The 27,541-nt window shown below is 44.9% G+C and overlaps 1 protein-coding gene across 1 annotated transcript in view; it reads left to right on the forward strand.

Moving 5' to 3' along the window:
* Positions 1–27,541, forward strand: part of VLDLR (very low density lipoprotein receptor) — a 50,726-nt gene that overhangs the window by 17,886 nt on the left and 5,299 nt on the right. Inside the window, exons 2-14 of the mRNA XM_006768246.2 lie at positions 11,775–11,894; positions 16,026–16,148; positions 17,530–17,652; positions 19,267–19,638; positions 19,741–19,863; positions 19,950–20,072; positions 20,494–20,613; positions 20,717–20,842; positions 21,641–21,812; positions 22,396–22,614; positions 23,647–23,765; positions 24,578–24,717; positions 25,050–25,191. Of these exons, the coding sequence (XP_006768309.1) occupies positions 11,775–11,894; positions 16,026–16,148; positions 17,530–17,652; positions 19,267–19,638; positions 19,741–19,863; positions 19,950–20,072; positions 20,494–20,613; positions 20,717–20,842; positions 21,641–21,812; positions 22,396–22,614; positions 23,647–23,765; positions 24,578–24,717; positions 25,050–25,191 (2,022 nt within the window). The remainder of the gene's footprint in view (positions 1–11,774; positions 11,895–16,025; positions 16,149–17,529; positions 17,653–19,266; positions 19,639–19,740; positions 19,864–19,949; positions 20,073–20,493; positions 20,614–20,716; positions 20,843–21,640; positions 21,813–22,395; positions 22,615–23,646; positions 23,766–24,577; positions 24,718–25,049; positions 25,192–27,541) is intronic.

The raw sequence follows: 27,541 nt of genomic DNA on the forward strand, positions 1-27,541 counted from the left end.
GGACCCAGCCGCGCCCAGGGGCCCCGAGGCTCGGGTCTCCTCCTGCCCACCCCCCTCCTTGGAGGCACCTCTCCACTCTCCTCGCCTTTCCCCCCTCCCCACCCTGGTGGCGCCTCTGAGCTGTCAGCGTAGCCGCCACGGAGAGCCGGGCTGGGGGGAGAGAGGGGTTTGGGGTGTCCTAAAGCCTTGCCTGAACTAGTCTTCATTCCCTTACACTCCCTCCCACGGCTTCGCCTCCTTTTTCAGCCCCGCTTGGCGGGGGCGAGGGCATGTGGGCTTCTGAGCCGTTGAACAATGGTGCTGCCTCCCCTGCCAGGCGGAGTGTTAGCGAGGAGGCAGCGGGCCCGGAGACGTGCGCGGCAGCCCCGGCGCGCTCCGTGGACTTCAGGGAGGGGGTGGGTGAGGGTGGGCGTCTCTGGGGACACGGCACCCGGGAGAGGGGCCCGGGTGTCAGCGGGGGCTGTCAGCCCCCCGTGGCGCTGAGCAGGGCGCACGGTCGGTGGGCTGCATCCCGTAGTCGCCCCGGAGCTGCTGGAAGTGTGCAGCCTGCGCACCCGGACTGACTCCCCCGGCGCCGGGCTGTCTCTCCGGAGTGCAGGTTAGAGGGCGAGTGAGGCTTGAAACTGGACTCCCCTCTAGGTGTTGCTCCCCTCTCCCCTGCCCACCCCGCCCGTGGCGGCGCTGGTACACCTCGTGGGTCCTCCGTGTAGCTGATCGGGGGAGGGGAGTGGAACAAAGACTTAATCAGGTTAGTTTGCTGATCCTTATTCCGGCGAGATTTCCTCCAGAGGAACTGAGTCCTGATCTAGTGACTGCAATTAGCCTTCGTCTTAAACAATGGATCAAAGGGGATAGCGCGAGAGCTGGCGTGCGGCTGGGGCTTGTGCGGAGGGCAGCGGTGACCGCTGTCGGGGCCCCGGGGTCTGCCCCCTGGGCCTGGGAGCCCTGGCTCTGCCACCCTCCCGACTGGGGACGCACAACTTTCCTGGGCAAAGACAGGAAGCCCCTCTCAGGGGACTCGATCGGAGCCCTGCGGTGATCTTGGCGGGACACCGAGGGGGCTCGCTCGCCAGCTCCAGCGGGTTGGACAGAACGCTGCCCCGTCCTCTGTGCCCATCGCAGAGTCCCCGGCTCGGGGTGCCTGGGGGCTGGGGAGACCCGCAGGCCTGCAGTCACGTGTCTCCCGAAGTGAGAGCGAACTTGAAAGTGTGTGCTCAGACAGCCTCTCTCTGGCAATACTTGGTGGTTGTAAGTCTCCGAATGCCCCCTGCCCTTTGGTGCCATTTGTCCCGGAGCGTGTGTGAAGCTGGGACGGACTTGTCTGCGCGCTGCAATTGGCTGGCCGCAGGGTCACGTTTAGGTTGGTCACATGGCTCTGCGGACTCGCAGTTGAGCAGCCTGAGGAGTGTTATCTTTAAGGGAATGTAAAACCCACTGTCCTCGCGAATGCTTTCCCCTGCCTGGCCTCCTCGGCGAGCGCCCTGAACATGGCCTCTGACGTGTAACAAACCCCAGGGCCTGAAAAGTGCTGCTCACAAGTTTTCAGATTCCAACATTAATCATTAATGGATGAGCAGCACTAACTTATTAAGCCATTTTTCAGAATAGTGCCCTGACTTGCATTACACTTTTCACACCGTTTCCAAGACTAAGAAAATATAGTAGAGCTTACTGATCACTGTCCAGGAAGGTGGGAGCAAGCACTAATTTTTACTCCATGTTCTCTTTGCTGTGTGGAATTCTCTTAATTTAACACATGCCTTTACATTGGAGGTTAACTTGATCCTATAAAATTCTAGGAATGTACTTCCATTGTTGGAAACAGTCACTTGCAGCCATATGCTCACCTGTGTGAGGTAGGTGAGGACCCTCTGCTCCCCTAGGTCACTTATGAAATGTGTGACATGCCATGAACAGTGGAGAAGCCCACGCAAGACTTAAATGCTTCAAAGGAAAGGAGGCACAGCCTTCTGACCCGGTGGGAAGTTGGAGTCTGCTGATGTAGGTACTGACCCCAAGCCAACCCAGACTGGCTCCTGTTTGAAGTTCAAAGTCCCAGGGCATGTAGGCTGACATCTGGCCCTGGTCTTCTACACTTTCCTCCCTGCTGTACTGCCCCCCCCCTCCCCGCCCCAACACACACACACACACACACACACACACACACACGTGCGCGCGCGCACATACACTTATGGTGCTGGTCTAAAATACTCTCGGGCAGGGAAGGTGTGCTCTAAGGCCCTGGCAAGGAACGTAAAGCAGGCTAAGGAGAGGAGTTAAAATTCAGTGGTGCAGTATACCTGACTGCAAAATCCCTGGAATTCTACGACATTTTCCTCCAGCCTATGGAGTCAAGACTAGGATCTGGGTACCATAGACTTGTTAAGGCCAAAGCCCGGAAGAACAAAGGTTCTGTGAGAGCTATTCAGATATGGCTAGCAACAAGCAAAAGAGTACACAGTGCTTTTCTTATTGTGGAGGGGGTGGTGGTGAAATGGCAGTAGTCATGGACCTGGAAAGATAGGAGACTAGAGGGCAAGAGGGAGGGAAGTAACCCTGGTTCATCTGGTAGCACCAAGGGAAGGTGTGGCAATGGCCATAATTCTCATCTGGGCCAAAGCACGAGGACATGAACAGGGCTCTTTAAATGGGGGGTGTGGGTGGGGGGGGTGGTCAGGCAAGCCCGTATTAGCAGAGACAGCTTCTTGAGCAGCTTTGTGTCCCCCAAATTGCCCCAAATTGGCCACTTCATGTGACATTCAGCTATGCACCTGTCCTGTGTCATTTTGATTCTTTGGTTTTATTGCCTGAGTCACAAGATACCTAAAGCCAAGTTTAGTAGAGCTGCCAACAGTTAAGACTTTGGGACAACAAAACTGCACATGTTAATTATGGCAGATCTGTTAGAAGTGTTTCTGCCTTTGATACAATTGGATGGCTATAGACTCGAGTTCACTTGAGTAGTTTTTATAATTCTAGAAAATTTGAAAAGTAGTTACAAGCCCTTCTGATTCAGGAGGAGCATCACGTTGATAAGATGTAACAAGAACTCCTAGAGTAGAACATGGCTGTAAGATCAAGGGAACAGATACTCCCAGCCGTATGGCTTTGGGTTTTGATCCAAAGACCAGAAGACTCAGAGCACAGCATAAATATATAGATATTCGTTAACTATCTAGACCATTTTCTATTTCTCACAGAATGTGAATAAAGCTGTCCTTCTCAATAGAGCAGTGGTTCTCAACCTTCCTAATGCCATGACCCTTTAATACAGTTCCTCATGTTGTGGTGACCTCCAACCATAAAATTATTTTTGTTGCTACTTCATAACTGTAATTTTGCTACTGTCATGACTCGTAATGTAAATATCTGATATGCAGGATGTATTTTCATTGTTACAAATTGAACATAATTAAAGCATAGTGATAATCACAAAAACAATATGTAATTATAGATGTGTTTTCTGATGGTCTTAGGCGACCCCTGTGAAAGGGTCGTTCGACCCCCAAAGGGGTCGCGACCCACAGGTTGAGAACCGCTGCAATAGAGGGAGTAGTGATCAAGTGTAGGCAGTCACCTATATGATTTTGAGTCATAATTAAATTTACTCTGGATGCTGACCTTTCTTTGGAAAGCTGCCTTCACATATTAGCCTGTAAGAAATTAAATGCGCCCAGCTGGTGCGGCTCAGTGAATTGAGTGTCATCCTCTGTACAAAGAGATTGCTGGTTTGATTCCTGGTGAGGGAACATGTCCGGGTTGTGGGCTCGATCCCCAGTAGGGGGTGTGCAGTAGGCAACCAATCAAAGTTTTTCTCCCAATGATGTTTCTATCTCTCCCCATCTCCCTTTCTCTCTCCCTAAAATCAATAAAGACATATTTAAAAAAGGAAAGAAATTAAGTGCCTCAGCAGGCTATGATAAGGTCTGTGATGATGCTTATAATAAATGTACCTTCCATAGGAGAGCTTCTTGGTGGGCTGATGCAGCTGCTCTCCAGCTCTCCAGATGGTTAGTTGATAGCTTCAAAATTGCTTAGGATATTCCCTTCTACTTCAAGTTAATCTCAAAACAGTACTTAGGCCACAGCACAGTGACTATTTTCAAGGCAACGAGTCCAAGAATACCTTCTGCAGAGGGGATGGATTAGATGTACTTGTTGAGCAGAGGTAAGTGGTCCGGAGGCAATTTCTTTTGCCCAGCTAAAGAGTTTTTAGCTAGGACACCCGAGGATAGCTTTTCATAGGACTTCAAGGCTGAGTATGCCTTAGCTCTAGGAAAATCTGGCTTCGTAAGTGAAAATCATCTCGATTTCACTCTGTGCATTTTTCAGTTTGAATCGGCATCTCTTTGCTAAGCTCTTCTGTTGGTTTGCAATAAAAAATCTGGATATTGTTAATCCCACCTGGTTAGATCTGCTAGGTGCACTGCAGGATCTAATGAGATGGCAGGTGAAACCTTAAAGTTAGCACACTTTCCCCTTCATGTGAAGTTCCCTAGGAAAGCCTGGGCCTGATGGCTATTTGGGGCTCTAAATTAAGCAAGAGGATGCCTGCTAGGTGCTGGGAGACAAAGTACAGATTTGACTTTAGAAAAATGGCTTCATGTCTGCGTAGGGATCCTTTGCCCACTTTGTATTTCAGAGATGCCACATTGGGGGGGGGGGGGTTATTCATGGCCTTATAGTTAAGAGATACTGTTGGGGGCAGACACTAAAGATTGGACCACTGGCTAGAATGGTTCATCTTGCCACCAACTTGGGTCATCCATGTTGGCCTTGCTGGCTAGGAGCTTTTATGCACCTAGATGTGATAGGGGGATGGAGTGAGTCTTGCAAGCTGCCAAGCAAAGGGGGTGATAAAACCTTGGCAAAAGACAACTTTGGCAAGTTACTTCATGTGTTTAACTTAATACTTCACCCAAATACCATGAGTAAATAGGGTTCCTCTTTTACAAACTGCCTCTGATCTTTAATTCTCCTAAGAAGCCTTCCCAAGATCTGAGTTATTAACTGATCTGTAGGTTTACTAAGTAGGTGGTGGAGTGGTGCTGACCTTCTTTGTACATCTGCTTGAGCCCACTTTACCTCTAATCTACTGAGCACCTACCATATGGCACCAGGCATGGAGACACTGTGACCAGGTGGTTGGTCCCTGCCTTTCTGGCATTTAATCTAGCGAGGAAGTTAACCTAAGAAATCAGTGATTCAAACACAGCATGGAAGAGAAGCACTGGATAGAAGTGAGCAGACCAGAGCTTAAGACTTAATCATAAAAGAGGCTGCCAGCACCTAAAAGTTGCTGGAGTTCCCACATGCTACCTGGGTTACACCTTACGAAGTTTCCCCCAAATCACCAAGAACTTAGACTCCAATGTGACAAGGCCAGAAACTCTTCCGCCTCTGCAGATGATCTTACAGAGGTGATGCAACTCAAGCCCAATAGATTGTTGCCAACATTACCACAGAGCGCTCAAACATGTCAGAAGTAAAATCTGGGCCCCAGGTATCCAATTTCTAACTTTACCAGTCAGCCACTGCTAACTTTCCCTGTGTGTCAAACCTTTCTCCTCACATGGAAATGAGGCCGACATACCCACACTGGCACCCTCATTCTGACAGATAAGTGTGGAAGAAGTATACTTTTAAATGAGAAAGTGTCACAAAGATAAGGGGAAGGAACCCTCAAAGGCATAGGGAACAGTGGCCTGTATAACCTAGATTCTTTCAAAGTACTGGAGCTAGTGAAACGGCTTGTCACACTTGGTTTCAAGTTCACAAAAGTTGGGAAGAAAGCTTGGGGAAAGTCTATAGTTCAAACCAGCTTTATTAATGAACTAACAAATCAACTAGCGCATCCATGAATACTCACTAGTGCTGAAAGAATCATTAGCGGTAGACATCAGGGCCCGAATTACAAAGATAAATTCCAGGCCCTATGTTAGGGGATGTCCACTGGGAGAGATGCAAACCGGTGGGTAAGAGCATCTCAGACTATGACATCTGTATGATTGGCACAGGAGACCATGGAAACACAGCCAAACCATACCTAACTGGTCAAGATAGGAACTGAGGGCCTCATTCAAGGGGTGACATCTGGACCCACTCCTGGTAGATAAATGGACAGAGGTAACACAAGCAAATCAAGACAAAGCAACAGTGAGGGTGCAGGCCTGGGAAGTGAGCGGGGCAACTTGGTGTAGCCAGAGCAGATGGCAGGGTGTAATAGGAGAGAGTTGGGAGGAATAGGTCATAAGCTAGACTCAATTCTAGAGTCAGTGGGAAACCTGGAAGTGATACCATCCTTGGCACTAGGTTGTTTGAATCACCATCTTGATTTGGATACAGAATGTGGCAGCCTAGAGGCAGACGGACAGGAGACAAATTTAGATCAAGTGAGAGATGAGGGCTTAGACAGGCCAGGGCTTGATGCCAAAATGAGAAGAATCTGGCCTCGTTTTTGGACTACTGATGTAGAGGAAGTGTTGGGGCCAATCAAAGATGGGACACATGAGAGAGCAAGGCAGATTTTAGAACCACATTTTTCGGTGTATGCTGATTAAGGCATCTCGATAAAATTTCCCTACCTAATGGGCACAAAGGCTTTATGGCAGGCTGTCACCCGATATATTTTGTAAGATTGGCATTTATCACCAATATCCATCTAGTGATGGGCAGGAGGGCTTATGGAAATGAGTACTGTAAATCCCAACCCTGAAAATGGAAGTCACTTCCATGGTCGGTAGAATCTGAACCTTCTAACCTTCCTGCCGTGGTTTCAATGTGTGGTCAGGGACCAGGAGTGTCAGCATCATCTGGGAATTCATTACAAATGTGAATGTGGGCCCCACTCTATACCCACCGGATCAGAATTTTTAGGGGGCGGGGCCCAGCATTGTGTCTTATAAGCTCTCCAGGGGATTCTGATGCAAAGGAGAGCTTGAGAACCACCCAGTGAAAACCCATAGCTTCCAAAGAGTATCGCAGGGCCTTTGCACTACGTGTCCAATATGTCCTCAGTAGGAGCACCAAGCACTGTTGTCCTCCTAGGAAAGGACCCGCTGAGGATACTCTGGAGCATTTTTAAAAAATTAAGATGGGGACAGGAGAAAGGGCTCCATCTCCACAATAACGCTATGTGGGATAGTGTCATTAGGACAAGTAAAAAACTACCTAATTCTGGAATAAGTTGACTTGACTGGCCAACTTACAAATCAACAGGACACTCTAGAAAGAAATAGTCCTGAGTGAGGTGCTCTTGGTTGCATACATGCTCAGTAACACAGAATTTGGAGCCAGACTGCCCAGGTTCGAATTCTAGTTCTTCCCAGAGTGATCTTGGGCAAGTACTTTACTTCCGTTCTCTGAACAGGTTTCCTAATATATGTCTACAAGGGGAACAGTAGCTCTGACCCTGTAGCATTGAGACGTGAATGAGTTATTTGTCCATGATTCTTAAGATCATTTCAATCTGATGTAAGTGAGAAAAACTGTTTGACAATTGAATTAAACAGTGGTCAGCAAACTCATTAGTCAACAGAGCCGAATATCAACAGTACAACGATTGACATTTCTTTTGAGAGCCAAATTTTTTTAAACTTAAACTATATAGGTAGGTACATTGTTATTAACTTAATTAGGGTACTCCTAAGGCTTAGGAAGAGCCACACTCAAGGGGCCAAAAAGCCACATGTGGCTCGAGAGCCGCAGTTTGCCGACCACGGAATTATAAGATTCACTCATTGCAGTGAATCAGAAGGATTAACCTAAGTAGTTAACAGTTTTTAGTTGGCCCCCACCTGTGTTTCAGAGGCTGCCTTGAAGGCCAGAACACGGACTTGGTGCTTGATATCTTGGGGGCCTCTCGCTGAGTTCCTCTTACTAACCTTCCCTGTGGGAAATGTTGCTGACTAGGATATCTGCTTGTCTAAAAACAAGCTTTCGCCTATGAATAGAAAGATTGGCATTCAAGTGCCAAGCAGAAGTGAGTCCTACTAAAAATAAATGCCCTTGGCAGCCTCAGAAGTGCCAAAACAAATGGACTGAAGAAATTCCAGGAGATGATAACACCCGCATGCTCAGGCTGAGAGGAGGGGTGTGAGCGATTTGAATACTTGGCCCTGCTAGTCCCAGCAGTGTGGCCACACGAGCCCCTCTGAGTAGTCGAAGTTCAGTCTGAGCCTGATACTCAGAAACATCTGCATATTCCAGGCATTGCTAGTGGACACTCCTGCCAAGGTGTTGCTCCGAGCCCTCCAGGGACATTTGTAGCCCACTGTGAGGCTTGGTATTTATTATAAGGTCTATGCCATTTTTTACTGAAGCTTACGTATTGCTCTTCCGTGAAACCCTTGCAGGGACAATTAGACAATGGCAGGCTGACTTCTATTTGCATTAAAACCCTGAGTTTCTTGGAGCCAGGGAGCTGCCAACATGCCTGGGTAGTCAACTATTTAGATACGCAAGGCTCCTGGGACATGGGCTCCTTGAAGTAAGTTTGCATAGTCTGATTCCATCTGTGTAAGTGACAGTATGAGTGAGTAATCTTTCGACACTTCATTCAGTACAAATTTAAATAGCCATGTGTGTGACTAGGTGCAGATGATGTGCCGACCCTGATCCAAAGCGGTAGGGATATTCAAAGTGTCAGAGCTAGAAGGAAACCTAGATCCAGTCCAACAGTTTGAACCCTTTCAAATTCTTCTATGTAACTCCAAGTCAAAAGAAAGTCATCCTGCTTCAAACCTACTTCTGCCCCACCCTATAGAGTGCCTGGCTCCTCCACTTCACAGGTTATTTTTCCAGGCATCGCTGGCTCTAGCTGAGCCTAAGATTAAAAGAATCACAGTATGTGATGTCAAGTTCATCCTGCTCCCTCTATGAAAGTATGACCCTGAACTTGAGACGTAACTGTTCTGGGTGGAAACAGACTACAGGTCCACAAGCCTGTAATCCCCAAAGCTTCATAAACCAAAAGCGTCTTAACTCGTGTGGTGCTTTTGGCTCTCCTCTGGGCAGCAGCATTCCCAGGTGAACCCCGGAGGTATAAGGCAGAATCCTTCTGAAACTCAGACAGAAAGCCCACACGGGGTTGCAGTCAGGTGGCCGAGATCTCAGCACTGGAGTTCGTGTCTGAGCTCTGCCGCTCTGCACGAGGCAGGGAATTAACAGAACCGGGAGCACCTCCTGCCCAGTAACAATCTCTGGAAACAAAGTACTTGGGAAACGGAGAGACGCGGCCATGAAGCTGAGGGCCTTTATGCGCCTCGCTCTCTAAAGGGTCCTTTATAAAGCCTGGCAGCCTTACCCAGCCCATCTCGCTCCTTTTGTAAACGAGCAGGGACATTTAGGAGCAGACTGTACTCCTAACCCCATGTGCCCCTCCTTCTTAATGGAGGGCTGTGTGTGTGTCATGGTAAAACACAGCTTTATGACAGCCAGGCAGAAGCCTGGGGGAAGTGGAAACAGCTCAGATAAGAAAAGGTAGAAATTATACTCCTTTTCATCTTGGGCTATTGGAATAAACACTAAGAAAATGCTCATGCCTGCCCTGAGCCTGCTCAGTATGGACACGGGAAACAGCGTGGCTGGAATGGTTAATGTCTCTTGTTACTGTTGATAGCTTGTACGTTACAGCTACATTCAGAGACCCTCTTGAAGGGAACATTGGACTAAACATCAGGCTTAAGGTGTTGTGTGTCTGTATTTAATCTCAAGACAGTTTGAGTGTCTATAAAATATGTAGCTTCCAGGTGACTCATTTGTAAGGAGATTTCCAGGTACCTAACCCTGACGTGGAAAACCATCATTAGGCACCTACTTTTAAGTCCATGTCCAAGTCTGACCATACGGTTACCTTTTTGACAGTGTAGATATCAATGTCAGTGTTTTTGTCTCATTTTGACCTTGGGTGACTAAAACCTTTGAGAAATTCAGAGCCTTTCAGTCTGCACAGTATCCGAACTATAACCCAGCTGTTCTTTCCAAGTACATTTATATCTATGTACTCTATCAGTTGTTGTTTTTTTCTACTTTTTAAATGCAATGCTCAGCATAGATTCTTATTACTCCCACAGCCCTCAAACACAGTGGGGATATAGAACTACAGCCAATGGCCCCTGGAGCAGGTACCTCAACCCCAAGCGCATATTGAGAATAGATTGAGACTAGACTGATGATGGGGGAGAGTTGGGAGGCAGCCAGGTACTTCTATAAAAACTAGCAGGTGATGCTTCCTGACAGCAACCTTTACTCTCCCCTGTTTTCCCTTCTAAGTCCGTGGTATCTTATACCCAACAAAATATTTGTGGAATGAATGAATAGTATGAAATGTATGTAGGAAATGCGATCGAATCACACTGCTTTTTACCTGGGTCTTAGCTTAACTAGACTCTTGGGAGCAGGTTTTAAGCAAATACATTTAGTACCTAAGAAAATAACCACACCCATACGGTGAACTTGACTTGGACCAAATTTTAATCTCCCTGGGAATTTGCCACAAAGCATAGAATCTTCCCGACAGTGGGGAGTAGCCAACAGTAGGGAAGCCAACTAGAGTATTGTGTGCATAACACAAGAGTTCCAGTCTGTGCTTGTCACTGTAGCATCTGTTCTGACGCCAGCATGTCACAGCTGCAGATGCTGAAAGGTGGCAGGAAATCGGAAGGCCTCCCTAAGTAATCTGCTTGAACTATATATGGCTCCACTGGGTTTCTCGAATATTTGCAGGATATTGGCATTAAGCAACCGGATCTTTGCCTTTTATCTCAAAGACATCATATCCTCCAGAAGGACAGACCTGCTAATGATGGGAAACACCTGGATGTTAGCTGTCTGTGCCAGGCAAAAAACAGAAACAACCCAAGTGCCCTACTTATTTACAAGAATTAGTTCATATCATTGTGTGAGTGAAATGTTTATACATTGAACATAAGAAAACTGAGGTTCGGAGGAATGGAACCCAGGTCTGTGGCTCTACCTTACTTGCTTTTCTCCTATCACTAAGTTAAAAAAGATTTTCATTTGTCTCTTAACTATACCTTCTTGATGCTCTTTATCTTATCTTCGGGTCATTGTGTAAACATGTGTTTTTTGCAATCAGACCTCAAGGTCTGAGATGAGGAACCATGGTATTAAACCTCCATGTCTCCCCTTTCCCTGCTGCTCCTTCTAAATCTCCTTCACTTTGCTTGTAATAGGAGCATCATTCATGATTAACAGTATGGAATGTGGACCAGAAATGCCATTGAAGGATTGGGATTTGGCTGTGCGGTTATAGCCACACAAGTGACTTTTAAACAAATGAGAGGAGTGAGTCCAGGGCAGATGGAAATGCCCCATGTTCTCTGGGAAATCTAGATCCCTTCTATCTTGATCTGGCTGCATTGGTCCAAGATCATTATTCCAGCCACCAGGCCCAAATTTTAGGAACCAGAAAGGAATAAAGGGAAGGAAAATAGAGGATATTTCCTAGAAGTTGTATATGCCAATCCTGCTTACAGTGCATTAACCAGAATTGATTCTCATGGTGATTCCTCATTGCGAGGGAGGCTGGGAAATCTAGTCTTATCTAAACGGTGCGTGCCCAGCTAAGAACTCAGTTACTATCAGTCACTGCCCCAAGACCCACACAAGTCTGCATCTGAGAATGTGTTAGCCTGCTGAGTCTGTAGCTGTCCTTCTCAGAGGACCCCTGTCCATAGGTTTTGGGTAACTGGAATCTCTAACTTATCACCCCTATATCCCAGGCTTAGCTAAGTGTTCCCTCCTGATTTTAGGAAGAAAAGCCAAATGTGATCCTTCCCAATTCCAGTGCACAAATGGCCGCTGTATCACACTGCTGTGGAAATGCGATGGGGACGAAGACTGTGCTGACGGCAGTGACGAAAAGAACTGTGGTGAGTCAAGAGTTTGACACTCTCACTTGCCACCTCACTGGGACTTATGCATTTCATTGAAAAGGGTGATGTTATTTTAGTTTCTACAAATGTATCGAGATTCTGAAAACAGAATCTACTCCTAAGACTTCCTTTGAACCAGCGTCCAAAGATTCTGTACTCCCTGGTCTAGAGGAATATAATTGAATGTTTGACACGGGGTTATCAACGTGGGTACAGAATGTTGAAGATAAAGTGGAGTCCCTTTCAAATGGCAGGAGCTGGTTTATCTGAGATCAGGCAAACATTTGGTGTAGGAAGCTAGGAGAAGGGAGGGGAGGACCAGAAGTGAAGATAGACAGAAGACTGCTTCGAACAGACTTTCTTTGTCCAATTTTTAAATAGCTTTGAATTCCCCCCTCCCCCAAAAAGAAAGTCACAGATGGTAAAAAGATCCCATAAAGTTTCATAGGGTCAATTAACTCCTGACACAGAAGCTACAAGCCAGCACAAATCAAAGATTAGATAAGAATTATTCTTTAATTCTCTGTCTACAACAGATGCTAATGCTAAAGCATTAGACAGGGTGGAAGACATCTCTCCCAAGACCACGGGTATATGCCATCGTGACAATTGATCAGCATCTATGAAAAGATCATTGTGAGGAATGCTTGTTTATGCAATGTGTATAACCTCATGTCAAGCCAGAACCGCTGAGAACTACATGTTCTCCTGTAGGTACCTTGACCCCTTTGTTCTATGCTGTAAAAATAATGTTGTGTGTGAATGCCGGTGATAACATCGTCATCTGCCTTTTAAAAGATGTTACATAGAGATCTCCACTATACAAACTAGAAATACAGAAGAAAACTAGCTTAATGTAAATTTCACCAACTGCTATCTTGTTATACCGTTACCTACTTCTTTATGCATCATTACTAACATGTTATAGTGTGAACATTGTAGCCGACTGTCCTGTGCTTGAGTTCTCAGCTACACCATGGATGTTGTCGTGCCAATCTGTGGATTAGTAGTTTATGTGGAAGCATAAGAAGTCCATTCTACAGTCTCGGGGAAGAAACTTCTCTCCAATCTCGAGACAAAAGAAAAATAGTTCTGGGCAACACTTTTCCATCATTTGCATTCTAACACTAAGATTTTCATATATCCTATAAGACACTCAGTTCTATGCTATTTCTGGGTTTACTTAGTTAGGTACTATAATTTCCTCAGTAACTATCCCACTCGTAAACTCACTCTTGTCAGCTGTTCTCTTGGTGTAAGTAGTAATTCTTCCTCTAGTCTAAGCTTACATGTTTGGCAAAACCCACTGTTTTTTCTTAGAAAGTAATTATTCTCTTCATGGGTGGGAAGTCTTTTACCATCTGACCAATTCTGTAATGGGAAGTCAACTAAAAGCTGACAATTTGCTGACAATTTGCAAGGGACCGCTTCAAGTCAGGGGTTTAAACTTGGTCCCACTCTCAGAGTTTAGAACAGTGGTTCTCAACCTGTGGGTCGAGACCTCTTTGGCAGTCGAATGACCTTTTCACAGGGGTCGCCTAAGACCATCCTGCATCTCAGATATTCACATGACGATTCATAACAGTAGCAACATTGCAGTTATGAAGTAGCAACGAAAATAATCTTATGGCTGGGTCACAACATGAGGAACTGTATTGAAAGGGCCAGAAGGTTGAGAACCACTGGTATGGAGTGTCCTGAATGGGAGGGCCACTCTGGTTTAGCCTCTGATATTGTAAAGGGGGAAACAGCGATGAGAGTCAATTCCTAGTAGGAACTGACCTGGGTCGTCTTAGGGTCATCGCTGGCTTTTCCTAAAACAGTCTTTGCATAAATAACTTCTAGCCGCATGGCAGGAGGGCTTGGGAGAGGTAAACAGAAGGATGTGTATCAAGATCACACAAGATGGAAAAAATTAAATATTTCTTCACTAGAATTTGCCTCCACCTCCCAGGTATGAAAGCGAGAAAGGAAAGCGGGAAAGGAAAGTGCTCAGGGGGGTCTCTGAATATGCTTATTTTGAGATTTTCCAAAGGGAAAAGCTGCACAATTACTGGAAACTTACAAAGCCACTTTCTGTTTTTCTGGCCCAACCTCTTGATATTGAACTTGGTTACAGTTTCAGCGGAGCTCTCTCTTTCAAGTATATCCACTAGCACATTTAGTCAACTGCAGCTTGAACTCCACAAGCCGTGTGTTCCTGTTGGTCCCAGTAACTCATTCTTGTGTGTTAGGCTAAGCTGATTAATCAGTGACTCAGATACCCTAAGGATGTAACGAGTAGCTCTCTTGCCCTGTGGCACATCAAACTTTCTATCCATCTCCAGGCTCAGTTCAAGTAGCCTCCTTACCCTCCCAGTCTATGCTCAGAATGGAGAGAGATTAACTCTAGCAATCTGTCTGTCGCTATTTATCTTTTTCTCAAACACTAGGTAATACAGCCAGTCTTTCCTATTCCTGTAATATTTTCTGCTTCTTAAAGACATGTGGTTTCTTTACAACCAGCCATCTCCTACTCCCTCTTTTACAACTTCTAAGAAATATCACAGGTTGAATTACAGCAACTGGCTTTGTAAACTCCCCAACTCCCATCCACCCCAACCCCACTACATGCTCAGGAGAACATGGGCCTAGGATTTCACTTAAACATTAACACTGGGGGGTTGGTATTTTCAGTGATTTTAGAAATAGGTGTGAATCGAAGAGCTAATGTGGCCTTTCTTGTGTCCTTGGCTACCCAATTCAAGGAGATAAATAACCCTTTTCGAATCATTATAATTCCTCATCTTGAGTTCTAGAAATTGACTCTAATCACTGTTTCCCCCCTTTATAATATCAGAGGGTAAACTAGAGTGGCCCTCTCATTTAGGATACTCTAAGCTCTGAGTGTTGTACCTAGTTTAAACCCCTGTCTTGAAGCGATTCCTTTCAAATTTTCAGCAAATCGTCAGCTTTTAGTTGACTTACCATTACATAATATTTGTTAGAGAAGAATGTTTTAAACTAGAAATTATGATGGAAGGTATCCAGGGGGGGGCAAACTTTTTGACTCGAGGGCCACAATGGTTTCTTAAACTGGACCGGAGGGCCGGAACCAAAGCATGGATGGAGTGTTTGTGTGAACTAATATAAATTCAAAGTAAACATCATTACATAAAAGGGTATGGTCTTTTTTTTTTTTTTTTTTTAGTTTTATTCATTTCAAACGGGCCGGATCCGGCCCATGGGCCGTAGTTTGCCCATGGCTGGTATAGACACATGGGTAACAAAGAATATAGTCTGAGAAGGACGAGCCTAGAATATCCTATGTGGCTACTTTTTAATACTCTTCTTACCCTCTGACTTCCTCGTGGGTAAGGTGACCAAGCTGCCTGGTTTACTTAAGATAGTCTTGGTTTATGCTTATCTTCTTGGTACAACGAACAGTGTCCCCTTTCTACTGAGATTGTTCCAATTTGGACAATAAATTGCATGGCCACCCTAACTACAGGAGAAAAGGCCTGCCCTAGTAAGAATTAATAGCAAAATGGATACCTTGCAGGCTATTTTAACCTTGGCCATCAGTTATGGATATTGGCAACTTCAATCACTTCAAGCTGGACTCTGGCACCTCTCCTGTTTTTGGATTCAAGCTCTGTTTATTTCTTACTGAGTGGGTTCCTCTCCCCAATAGACCTGTAGGAGTGACAGTATTCAGTACTGGGGCTTCATCTGTCTCTATACCATGTGTTGTTAAGGTATGTCCAGTCATAGGATGGAATGTTTGGCTATTCAATTTACAAAGAACTTGAAAGAGTTGGAAGAAATGCATGAAGAGCATGAAACTATTACTTAATCTCAACATTATAAAACAGACAAGAGTTGTAAGGAATCCCTGGGTTGTAAGATAATTAGAAACCTTTGTCTTATCTTGACCTCAGTATCCTCCAAGACTCTTAAGTGAGTGGCTTTGGCCTCTGGGGAGAGTGGGGTTTTTCTATAGTTCTCCTGGATATTGGCAGTTGGGTGCTAACTGACTCAGCTTTATTTTACAAGTGAAATACATCAAAATGCAGTTTTACCCCCATGGGATTATAGGGCTCTTGGGTAAGGGACTCCAACTTTAACCCTGCAAATAAACTTTTGTAGAGAAGAAGACATGTGCTGAGTCTGACTTTGTGTGCAACAACGGCCAGTGTATCCCCAGCCGATGGCAGTGCGATGGGGATCCCGACTGTGAAGATGGCTCTGATGACAGCCCAGAACAGTGCCGTGAGTGTGGCTTGCTTTAGACTTGAACTTTCCAAGCCGTTCTGTGTCTCATATCTCTACGTACTGTTTAATCCAATACTTGGTGTTAATTTCCTTTGACTCCCTTGAAGCGTAGGCCAATTGACTCCAAAGTCAGTCAAGTCGTGAACAGTTGATCAGTAGCCTCTAAAGAATGTTCTCCTTAGTTTAACAAGACTGACGTTCTCTTGGGTAGCTTCACTATTGCACATTTAAGACTGAAGCCAGCAGACTTCATTAAGAACTCCTTGACTAGGTGCACAGATTTCAAATGTTTGATAATGATGAATATGAGCAGATGGTACTCTGGTCCTGGAAGCTAAGTCAAGATGTAAGGCTCCCCTGTAGGCCAAATATAAGCTTTTAGATACACAGCTTCTCATTTTATGGGAAAAAAATCTTACTGAAGAGGTAGAATGGCTAGAAGTAGGGTGATATTGTTATTTTGAACAAACATGTAACCTAAAGTTATTAAAGTAGGAAGCTTACAGCTTGTTCTTAAATAAGAGAAATTTCATAGTTAAGCAAATGTATATCTGAGTTCTTAGGCTGATATTCGGAAAAAGCCTATGAGGTGATAGAGGAGGAGGATTTGCAATTATTTGAATGTCAAGATGAAGAAAGTCTAGGGGTTCATTTTCAGGCAATAGAGACCTACTGAAGCACCAAGTGTGGAGGAACAATGAACAAAGTTTTAGTTGGGAAAATGATTACAAAAGCAAATCAAGCAGAAAGGAAAATAAATGTGTGATATCAATTTTCTAGGCAGGAAGCGAGGGAGTAATAAGAATCTTGGTTAAGGCATGTAAGCTAGTACATGTAAAGACTGGTTCCATAAAGATTCAGCCCCACATTTTAGTAGAGGATGACCCAGTAAAGTCAAAACATATGGGATGTCACTACTTTGCAAAATATAAATCTAAAGGAGATTGTGAAGGAGGCCTGTAAAGGAACTAGAAGGAAGACTTCATGTGTCTTAGACCATCTGGCCTTTAATGAAATTGGGATTAGATATGCGTGTGTACCACTTGATAGCCAACAGATAAACAACGGTCCAGGAGCAGGCCAGCCAGTAAACCTAACTAGGCCAAGTAAAACAAAAGCCAGAACTGGGCACTCCACGGAACCTTGAAGGAGTAACACGGTCAAGGCTCTCAGGTGTACTGCCAGGTAGCATAGGTTGGCATGGCCTCTAAGCAACGGAGCTGGCAAAGGATCTACCCAGGCTTCAACTAGTTAAGTCCAATTTCACCAGCATGCCAGGCCACTGAGTCAATAGGTGTACCACCTCCAAGCAGCACAGGAGCAGCAACTTTGCACTGATGAGTTTGGAGGCTCTTTTGAGACTGTATATCATCAACAGATATGAGAACATGCCGCACAAATGAAATCAGCTGTGGCGCCCATTCTACTCAGTGTATCCCAGAGTCCTGGAGGTGTGATGGTGAAAATGATTGTGACAGTGGAGAAGATGAAGAAAACTGTGGTAAGAAGATCAGTGTTGAGTGGCTTATCCCAAGGACCCTTTTGCTGAAAGAAGGGTGGGCAGGGGAAGCTAATTTAAGCATGAAGAGGCAGTTACGTTGACTCGCTTTCCAGTGACTTTACTATCTGCTCAACTACTTGCCCTTCCTAACTGCCCCAAAAAGTCTGAAAGAAGTTCACATGGTCATTGACCACGGCTTGCTTTGGTATTTCTTCTAGACAAATAGAAATAAAAAGGTAAGTCATTCAAGGCACTCACATTTAGAAGTAGCCGAGTCAAGCACCAAGTGGGTGGGCTTTTGTCTCTGTGAGGACAGTAATTCATGGGCCTTCCTCGCTTTGGCGCCATCCCAGGAGGGGAATAGGGCCAGCAAACACATTCCAGCATGTCTTAGCTCCAACACCAGATTCTATTTTAACCCTTCCAGAAGTTAAACTGGCACAGACGTGTTCGTGAACATCGTTAGCCGATACCCAAAGAAAAACTACCCAACTGGTGGTAATTTTGTCTTCTGTCAGTTTCTACCTGTAAAAGCCAACTCTGTTTCCTTCCCTTTCATGCTTCTGTTCTTGGAAAGTGTGTAATAAATGCTACACCTTAAAGGTGAGGCCCTGGGAAAATCTCAAGGTTGAACAAACATTGTTTTGAACGCTCTTTCAAGCTACCGCCCTTTTTATAGGGCCTCTGTAACTACAGCTGCCCAGGAGCACGGGCCTCCTGGTGCAGTAGTGTGCCAGTGAGCTGAGGACGCTCACAGCTGAAACACATCCTCCGTGTAGAAATTAGCTTTGGAGGCCAATACCACTGCACCTAGTCCAATGAGTTTTGGTGTTTAATCCTAGAATTGAGCTTTGTGTGTTGGTAAGCCCTGGAGCTGCCCAGTGTTTCCCTCTTAAATCTAGACTTTGCTTCCCAAGAGAGTCGTGGTCTCTACCATAATTACCACCAAACTGTGACTGAAGCCATTTGGCCCGAATCTGAATCAAAGTACAAACTGGCTTATCACTATTAGCACACCTGGCTGCTAGACTGTCATGCTAGCCCTCAAACTGACTTTCTGAAACTTTTAAGTATTTACGACCTGGTAATCCTGATCCTCATTTGAGGGATGTAAAGGGAAGGAGCCATGCATGATGGTATAACATAATGGCTCCTCTCGGGTGATCGTGTGATAGTGCCTACGATGAGTGTACATTTGCCTGAATACCTGATGCATGATCGTCTCAGCTAATAGTGTGGTCTGGCCTGATAAGCACTATGTCCATTTAAAGATAACCCAGTCTCTGCCTTCCAGAAAGGAATTCCTTGCTTAAGTTATTGATCACTTCCTATAAGAGTTCACTGTGGCTCTCATCTCAAATTAATTTCTGGTCTTCAACTCTTTTCTTGGTCCTTTATTTCTGTTCTTATTCAAGTGTTCCTGCATCTTTTATGTGGTGAGACTGTTCCTGGTATTCCAGGAACTTGGATATTGATATAATTACACTTTAGCTTTTAAGTTAAGCTAGAAAGCTAGGATTCATGACCAAAGATCTGCAGGTTAGATTTCCAGACAAAAGTCCTAAAAGGACCAGTCCTGATGCACTTTCAATGGGGCCTCCTCTCTCTTAATAGTCAACGTAACATGCAGCTCTGATGAGTTCACTTGCTCCAGCGGCCGCTGCATCTCCAGGAATTTTGTGTGCAATGGCCAGGATGACTGTAACGATGGCAGTGATGAGCTCAACTGTGCCCCGCCGTCCTGTGGCGCCCACGAGTTCCAGTGCAGCGCCTCCTCCTGCATCCCCCTCAGCTGGGTGTGTGACGATGATGCCGACTGCTCGGACCAGTCTGATGAGTCCCTGGAGCAGTGTGGCCGCCAGCCGGTGATGCACACCAAGTGCCCAGCCAGCGAGATCCAGTGTGGCTCTGGCGAGTGCATCCACAAGAAGTGGCGCTGTGACGGCGATCCGGACTGCAGGGATGGCAGCGATGAGGTCAACTGTCGTACGTAGCATTCTCATCAGCGTGGCATGTTCGGTTCTCTTCCACGGATCCACTGGGGACAACTTGGCTGGCCTCATCCCATGGTGTTTCCTCCCTTTGTAGCTTCTCGAACCTGCCGACCAGACCAGTTTGAATGTGAGGATGGTAGCTGCATCCATGGCAGCAGGCAGTGTAATGGCATCCGAGACTGTGTGGACGGTTCTGACGAAGTCAACTGCAAAAATGGTAAGGGCCTCTTCGTGTGGGTTTGTCAAGGGACTACCCTGATCGGACCCACTCAGGGAGTCTCTCTTCTATGTTTCTCTTTGCAGTCAATCAGTGCTTGGGTCCCGGAAAGTTCAAGTGCAGAAGCGGGGAATGCATAGACATCATTAAAGTATGTAACCAGGAGCAGGACTGCAGGGACTGGAGTGATGAGCCCCTGAAAGAATGTCGTAAGTGAAGGGGTTGCTTAGGGACCGAGCTGGGATGGCTCATTCAATCTAGCATGGCTAATGCATAATGCCTGCCTTCACTTTTAATGAACTAAGTTCAATTGTTGGACTTAAGAGTGAATTTTTATGACTCAAGAGCCCATGCAGTGACAAACTAGTTCATAATTTACCTCCTTAAAGGAATAGAGAAACTTGATCAAATCCTGCTTAACCAACTGGCCAAGGAGATGGGCTCTATTATTCCCCCAGTGCACTCTAAGATGCATATTTATAAGAAAAATTATTAGAGCTTGGAAAAATCATATATTTGAGCAGACTAAGTTAGATAAGTGATTGCAGAGAGCCTGGGTTTTTAATGTTACTAGGACAAATATCAATTTGGAATAAGCTGTCAAGTAACTCGATGACATTTTTATTTCAGATGTAAATGAATGCTTGGTTAACAATGGTGGATGCTCCCATATCTGCAGAGACTTGGTGATAGGCTACGAATGTGACTGTGCAGCTGGCTTTGAGCTGATAGACAGGAAAACCTGTGGAGGTGAGTCAAAGAGGAGGCCCCCAGCCTGGGGGTGGCGGGAAAGGACAGTAAATCTCTGTGGGTTACCCAGGAACAGCAACACTAATTCTAACTTCCCTCCTAGATATTGACGAATGCCAAAACCCGGGAATCTGCAGTCAGATCTGTATCAACTTAAAAGGCGGTTACAAGTGTGAATGTAGTCGTGGCTATCAAATGGATCTTGCCACTGGCGTGTGCAAGGCTGTAGGTAAATGGACTGGGACTGGTGTTGCTCTGATATCTTTAAGAGTTGAGTGCTTAGGAAAGGTACAGCCTGTGATGACAATAGCCAAATTGAAGATGAAATTAAAATAGTACTTGAGAGCAATGCTACTAAGATCACAGCACATTCTCTATCACAGGTTAAACAGAGATCATTTCCCCAGATTCCTGCCTTGGTCTATTCCTTTTGCATATGATACCATGAATACCTGCCAGCTTTGCTTACTTTCTGCTTCCAATACTTGAGTGCAATTCAAATAAATAACTTATTTGCCAGCAGCCCTGTTGTTGAATGCTGAGACCTCAGAACTGCCTTCGTAAGTAGGGGGAAGTGCTTGCAGGTCTCTGGGGCATGGCCTCTGGCACAAGTATTCCTGAGGTGTTCAGCAATGGCTTCACTTTTTTTTTATTTTCAATCGTCACCCAAGGATATTTTTTCCATTGATTTCTTAGAGAATATAAGGGAATGAGGGAGGAGGAGAGAGGGAGGGCGAGAGAAACATCAATGTGAGAGAGACACATCAATTGGTTGCCTCCCCCACACACCCAAAATGAGGGGGGATGGAACCTGTAACCCAGGTATGTGCCCTTGACCAGGAACCAGGCCTGAGACCCTTTGGAGCATGGCTGATGCTCTAACCACTGCCCACACTGGCCGGGGCGGTGGCTTCACTTTTTAAGTGCTGCTCTCTTGGGAGGAGGTAACTGAGAAGGACCTTACCTTCTTGCAGCAAAACTAAATACACTGGACTCCTGTCTTGCAGGGAAAACTCCTGTCTTGCGGGGAAAGAGCCAAGTCTAATCTTCACTAATCGCAGAGACATCAGGAAGATTGGCTTAGAGAGGAAAGAATATATCCAACTAGTGGAGCAGCTAAGAAACACTGTGGCTCTCGATGCTGACATTGCTGCCCAGAAACTATTCTGGGCTGATCTGAGCCAAAAGGCCATCTTCAGGTAACTTTCAGTTCCATTTTGGTGTCTTGGTCTAAATCGCTTGGCCTTTGGGAAGGTTTGAAGGAATTTCTCTTGTCTCAATCTAGCATCTAGTTAGCTGGAGATAGTAAATCTAAACACTCATCCTTTAACTTTTCCATGACTATCAGTTCCTCGTTAGAAATGAACAGTCACCTATGAAATAAAAAGGGTCTACAGCTAAAAGATGATCACAGCTGACATCTTAATGTCTCCTATTTTCTCCCCTTTACTGTTAATTGAGAACCCTTTACGGTGGCTACAAATAGAAACGGTAGTGCAGCTTTTCCTTAATGGGAACTAGAAGAACTCAGATAGTGGCTACTGAAACAAATAACTCCACTTAGAAGCATGTGGATCTGGCATATGGAACACATACGGCAACTAGTTAGCCTACTGTTAATGCAGTGCCAGTGAGCAGCCCGGTTCAGTCATTGGAGCGGTGAGCGGTGTTACTAGAGTTCTCTCTGAACAAGGCTGCGGACCATTTTGTAAACAGAAAGTCTGTTCTCCAGGCTCCGATAGCGTCAACCTCTGAAATTTCTTGTGACCTACTCTGTTTCAGCGCCTCCCTGGATGACAAGGTTGGTAGACATGTTAAAATGATCGACAATGTCTATAATCCTGCAGCCATCGCTGTTGATTGGGTGTACAAGTCCCTCTACTGGACTGACGCGGCTTCTAAGACTATTTCAGTGGCTACCCTGGACGGAACCAAAAGGAAGCTCCTGTTTAACTCGGACCTGCGAGAGCCGGCCTCCATAGCCGTGGACCCCCTGTCCGGGTGTGTATTCTGTGTTCTGCATCCCGTAGCCTTTTGGGTGCCGTCTGCACAGGCCAGGAGCCCTCCTCATGCCTGAAGTAGAACTGAAATATCAAGACCTATCAGCTGCCCACGAGAAAGAATTGTCTGGCTCAACATGTCCTGGTCCCACCTGTGTGCCAGGCCCCCCCGGGGCAGCCTGACTGCTGGTGGAAGTTGAGGAAACAACACTTCTGATTTGATGTGCAACAGAGGGTGGATCTGAACCCTCGTACCCATCCAGCTTCTACCCATTTGTGTCGGAATGCTTTGTCAGGTTAGCTCTGGATGATCAAACCTAAGTCTTAGCATGAGCTGTGAGGATTTGGGTAACTTCATTACCTCAAGGCTTATCCAAAAGTCCAGTTGAAATTGACAGACCTCGCTAGAAACATTTCACGGAGAGGTTTCCTAAATTGCCACTAAATAACAAACAGAACAGCTAAGGAAGCTAAGCCTGCAGTCATCAGAAATGGGCCCTGTAACCTCACCAGCACACGATCAGCTACCCCTGCTATACAACTTAACAGTTACTCTTCTTCGCTCCTCAGAAAGAATCAGCCTTTTAAAAATGGAACGTAGCTCTCCCGGTTTGGCTCAGTTGTGAGGGCATTGGCCCTCGGACTGAAGAGTCCCGGGTTTGATTCCAATGTACGTGTCTCTCTCACAATGATGGTTTTCTCTGTCTCTCCCCATCCCTTCCAGTCTCTCTAAAAATCAATGGAAAAAAAATATCCTCCTCAGGTGAGGATTAACAAAAAAATAAGAAATAGAAATAAAAACGGAACATATAATATGTGACTTTGGACTGACTCAAATACATTAATATAGTGAATGAGCTTGTAGGTTCTTAGTGTTTTGTTTACGCAGAACATAAGTTACAGTCTGAAGTGTTATTATTTGCCGTAATCAATCCCTAGAGTTTTTCTGTTCACTCTTTGAACGTTTGTCCTAAGCTACCCCTTTATTCGTTCTAAAACCACTGAGGCTTATTTCTAACTTAATTCTTCCCAGATTTGTTTACTGGTCAGACTGGGGTGAGCCAGCTAAGATAGAAAAGGCGGGAATGAATGGATTTGATAGACGGCCGCTGGTGGCAGTGGATATCCAATGGCCTAACGGAATTACACTTGGTACGTATGTTCTTCCTATGTTGACCACCAGTTCAACAGCCTTCACCTGGCTTTAACTGATCTCCACTGTTCACTCTAGACTACAGCAGACAGCGCTAGAGCAGTGGCTTTGGATGGAAATAACTGAGCAATACCAACGGAATGGGGAATTTAAATTACATACTGCGTAATTACTAGCTAGTCCATGGGGGCCTAGTATCTGATACAAATTCAGTGAATGGTGGGTCTCGGGAACTCTCACCCTAAATACTCCTGGCCCAGGTGCCTTAGCATTTCCTGAATTGCCAGCTTATAACAGTTTTTCTGGCTCAGAAGGAGAGAACCACAAAATGCTAGCCTCTTTTAAAACTTCTATCATGTGAGTGACATTTCTTAAGTCAGTTACTTTGAGGACCATAGGTACCCCTTGAGTTTCCCGAAATGGCATGCCATTTCACAAGATTTGCTGGATCCCATTGAGAATCCCTGCTGGAGCCCTAACCGGTTTGGCTCAGTGGCTGGAGCATCAGCCTGCGGACTGAAGGGTCCCAGGTTCGATTCTGGTCAAGAGCATGTACCTGGGTTGCGGGCACATCCCCAATAGGAGGTGTGCAGGAGGCAGCTGATCGATGTTTCGCTCTCATCAATGTTTCTAACTCTCTATCCCGCTCCCTTCCTCTCTGTAAAAAATCAATAAAATATATTTTAAAAAAAAAAAAGAATCCCTCCTGGAGCAGGAATCATAAAAGTCAAATATCGGATTCTTTAGAGATTTTAAATGGAAGCCAGAGCCATACTGACTTGCCATGCAACGAAATTCTTTTCCTGCCTAGACCTCATAAAGAGCCGTCTCTATTGGCTCGATTCCAAGTTGCACATGTTATCCAGTGTGGACCTGAACGGCCAAGATCGGAGGATAGTGCTCAAGTCTCTGGAGTTCCTCGCCCATCCTCTCGCACTAACGATATTTGAGGTAAGATGCCTGCCTCACGTCCAAGTGTATACCTTTGAGTTACTTTAGCACCTTGGGGAGAAGGAACAGGCATGGGGGGAAGGGGAGAGAGCAGAGGGCATGACTTGAAAAGCTGCTGTCACTTAAAACCTGGGGCAAGTTAGATAATCTTTGATTCTTTGTAGCACTTTAAGAAACCTGAACTTGCTCTCTTACAGTTTCACATCCAGTATCCCAGACCAGCCTTAAATAAACTTGGTCCATTAATTTGCCAGTAAATAATAATGACCTTAGTGAGACAGTGATTTGTGTTAATCCTACATATACGTGCTAATTTGGGGGTTCTGTTTTAGGATCGTGTCTACTGGATAGACGGGGAAAATGAAGCGGTCTATGGTGCCAATAAATTCACTGGGTCGGAGCTGGCCACTCTAGTTAACAACCTTAATGATGCTCAAGACATCATTGTCTATCATGAACTCGTCCAGCCATCAGGTAACCGGGGAAGCAGGACCCTTCATGGCCACTTTAAGGGCAGGAGCATGACACAGTACGGGCTGGGTATCAGTAGCTTGTTAGCAATTCAACTTGCTCTAAAATGGAGCTTTTCCCTTCTATACCAAACACTTCAAACCTGGAGTTTGGGATATTTTATTTCTGGCTTCCTACGAAAAAAGCTTCAGGACTTGAGCTCTTCTCTTCCCTCCCAACCTTCCATGTTCAGTCTTTTGTTTCAGTCTTTTCCACATCCCCTCGGCCTACATCCCCTCTTGCTAAGACTATGGCACTAGCCTCTGAAGTAGCCACAAAATTTCCCTTCCTCCACACCCCCCCCCCTGTGATGCATCTTGTATAGGATTGTGTAGGTGCTCAGACACATCTGGTTATATTGCCTCCTTAAAAGACTTGATTGGTTCTATCTAAATGGAACTTTTAATATCAACCTAAAGAGTTTTTGTGCAGCAAAGGAAACTACCAACAAAATGAAAAGACAACCTACTGAATAGAAGAAAACATTTGCAAATGATACATCTAATAAGGGGTTAATATCCAGGATATATAAAGAACTCATACAATGTAGCACCAAAAAACACACAACAACCCAACTGAAAAATGGGCAGAGGGCCCTGGCCAGTTTAGCTCAGTGGATAGAGCGTGGGCCTGTGGACCAAAGGATCCCAGGTTCGATTCCAGTCAAGGGCATGTACGTTGGTTGCAGGCTCCTCCCAAGCCGAGGCCCTGGCTGGGGCACATGTAGGAGGCAACCAATTGATGTGTTTCTCTCACATTGATGTTTCTCTCTGTCTTTCCCTCTCTCTTCAATTCTCCTTAAAAATCAATGGGAAAATACCTTGGGCGAGGATTAAAACAACAACAACAAAATGGGCAGAGGACCTGCCTGAATTGATATTTCTCCCAAGACAACATACAAATGGCAAACAGACATATGAAAAGATGCTCAGTGTCACTAATCATCAGGGAAATGCAAATAAAAATCACAGTGAGTTATCACCTCACACCTGTCAGATGGCTATCACCAATAAATCAACAAACGACAAGTGTTGGTGACGATGTACTCAAAAGGGAACCCTCATGCACTGTTGGTGGGATTGTAAATTAGTACAGCCATATGGAAAACAATATGGAGATTCCTCAAAAAAATTAAAAATAGAACTTTCATATGATCCAGAATTCCACTTCTGAGTATTTACCTGAAGAAAACAAAAATTCTAATTCAAAAAGATATATGCACCCCTATGTTCATTGCAGCATTACTAGTAATAGCCAAAATATGGAAGCAACCTAGATGTCCATCAATGAATGGACATCAACGGAATATTATTGAGCAATAAATAAGAATGAAATGTTGCTATTTGCAGCATTATGGATGGACCTAGAGGGTATTATGCTTAATGAAGTAAATCAGACAGAGAAAGACAAATCCCATATTATTTCACTTATACATATGTGGAATCTAAAAAAACAAAATAAATGAATAAACAGAAACAGACCCAGAGATACAGAAGAGAACAAGCTTCGTTGCCAAAGGGGAGGGGCTATGAAATGGGAATAATTTTTTAAAAATCTATTGGGTGACAGGTACAGTTCTAGGCCCTGGAGATATAAGGTTGAAAAAGACTAAGCTTTAGAATCCACAAAATAAAATGCTCCCAGTTTCTCAAGTGACCCTAATGCACATTCATTTAAAAAGAGAGAGAGAACATAGGAGTACATCTTCATGTCCTTGAATTAAAGGTTTCTAATATATGATACCAAAAGCACAAGTGACAGAAGAAATAGATAAATAGAACTTCATCAGAATTTTTGTGATTCCAAGTATACTATTAAAAAGTGAAAAGGAAACCCCAGAATGGGAGAAAATATTTGCAAACCATAAAGCCAATAAGAATCTATTACCCAGAATACATAAAGGACTCTTACAACTCAAAAATAAAAAAGCAAATATCCGAGGTAGCATGGAGGGACCTGAAGAGTATTATGCTAGGCAAAATAAGCAAGTCAGAAAAAGACAGGTATCACATGATCTCTCTTAAATATGGAATCTAATGCACAAAATAAAATGATGAATAAAATAGATCCAGAGACATAAAAGCATGGAACAGACTGACAAATCTCAGAGGGAAAGGGAAGGTTGGGGAGGGGAGTAGATTAATCAAAAAACTTACATGCATATATGCATAATCCATGGACAGACAATAGTGCAGAGAAGGGGGTAAATGAGGGTAAAAGGGGAAAATAATATAAAAAATTAAAAATGGATAAATTATTTGAATAGGCATTTCTCCAAAGAAGTTCTACATGTCCAATAAGTACATGAAAAGAT

Source organism: Myotis davidii, unplaced genomic scaffold (genome assembly GCF_000327345.1).
Source record: "Myotis davidii unplaced genomic scaffold, ASM32734v1 scaffold83, whole genome shotgun sequence".
Taxonomy (NCBI): Eukaryota; Metazoa; Chordata; class Mammalia; order Chiroptera; family Vespertilionidae; genus Myotis; species Myotis davidii.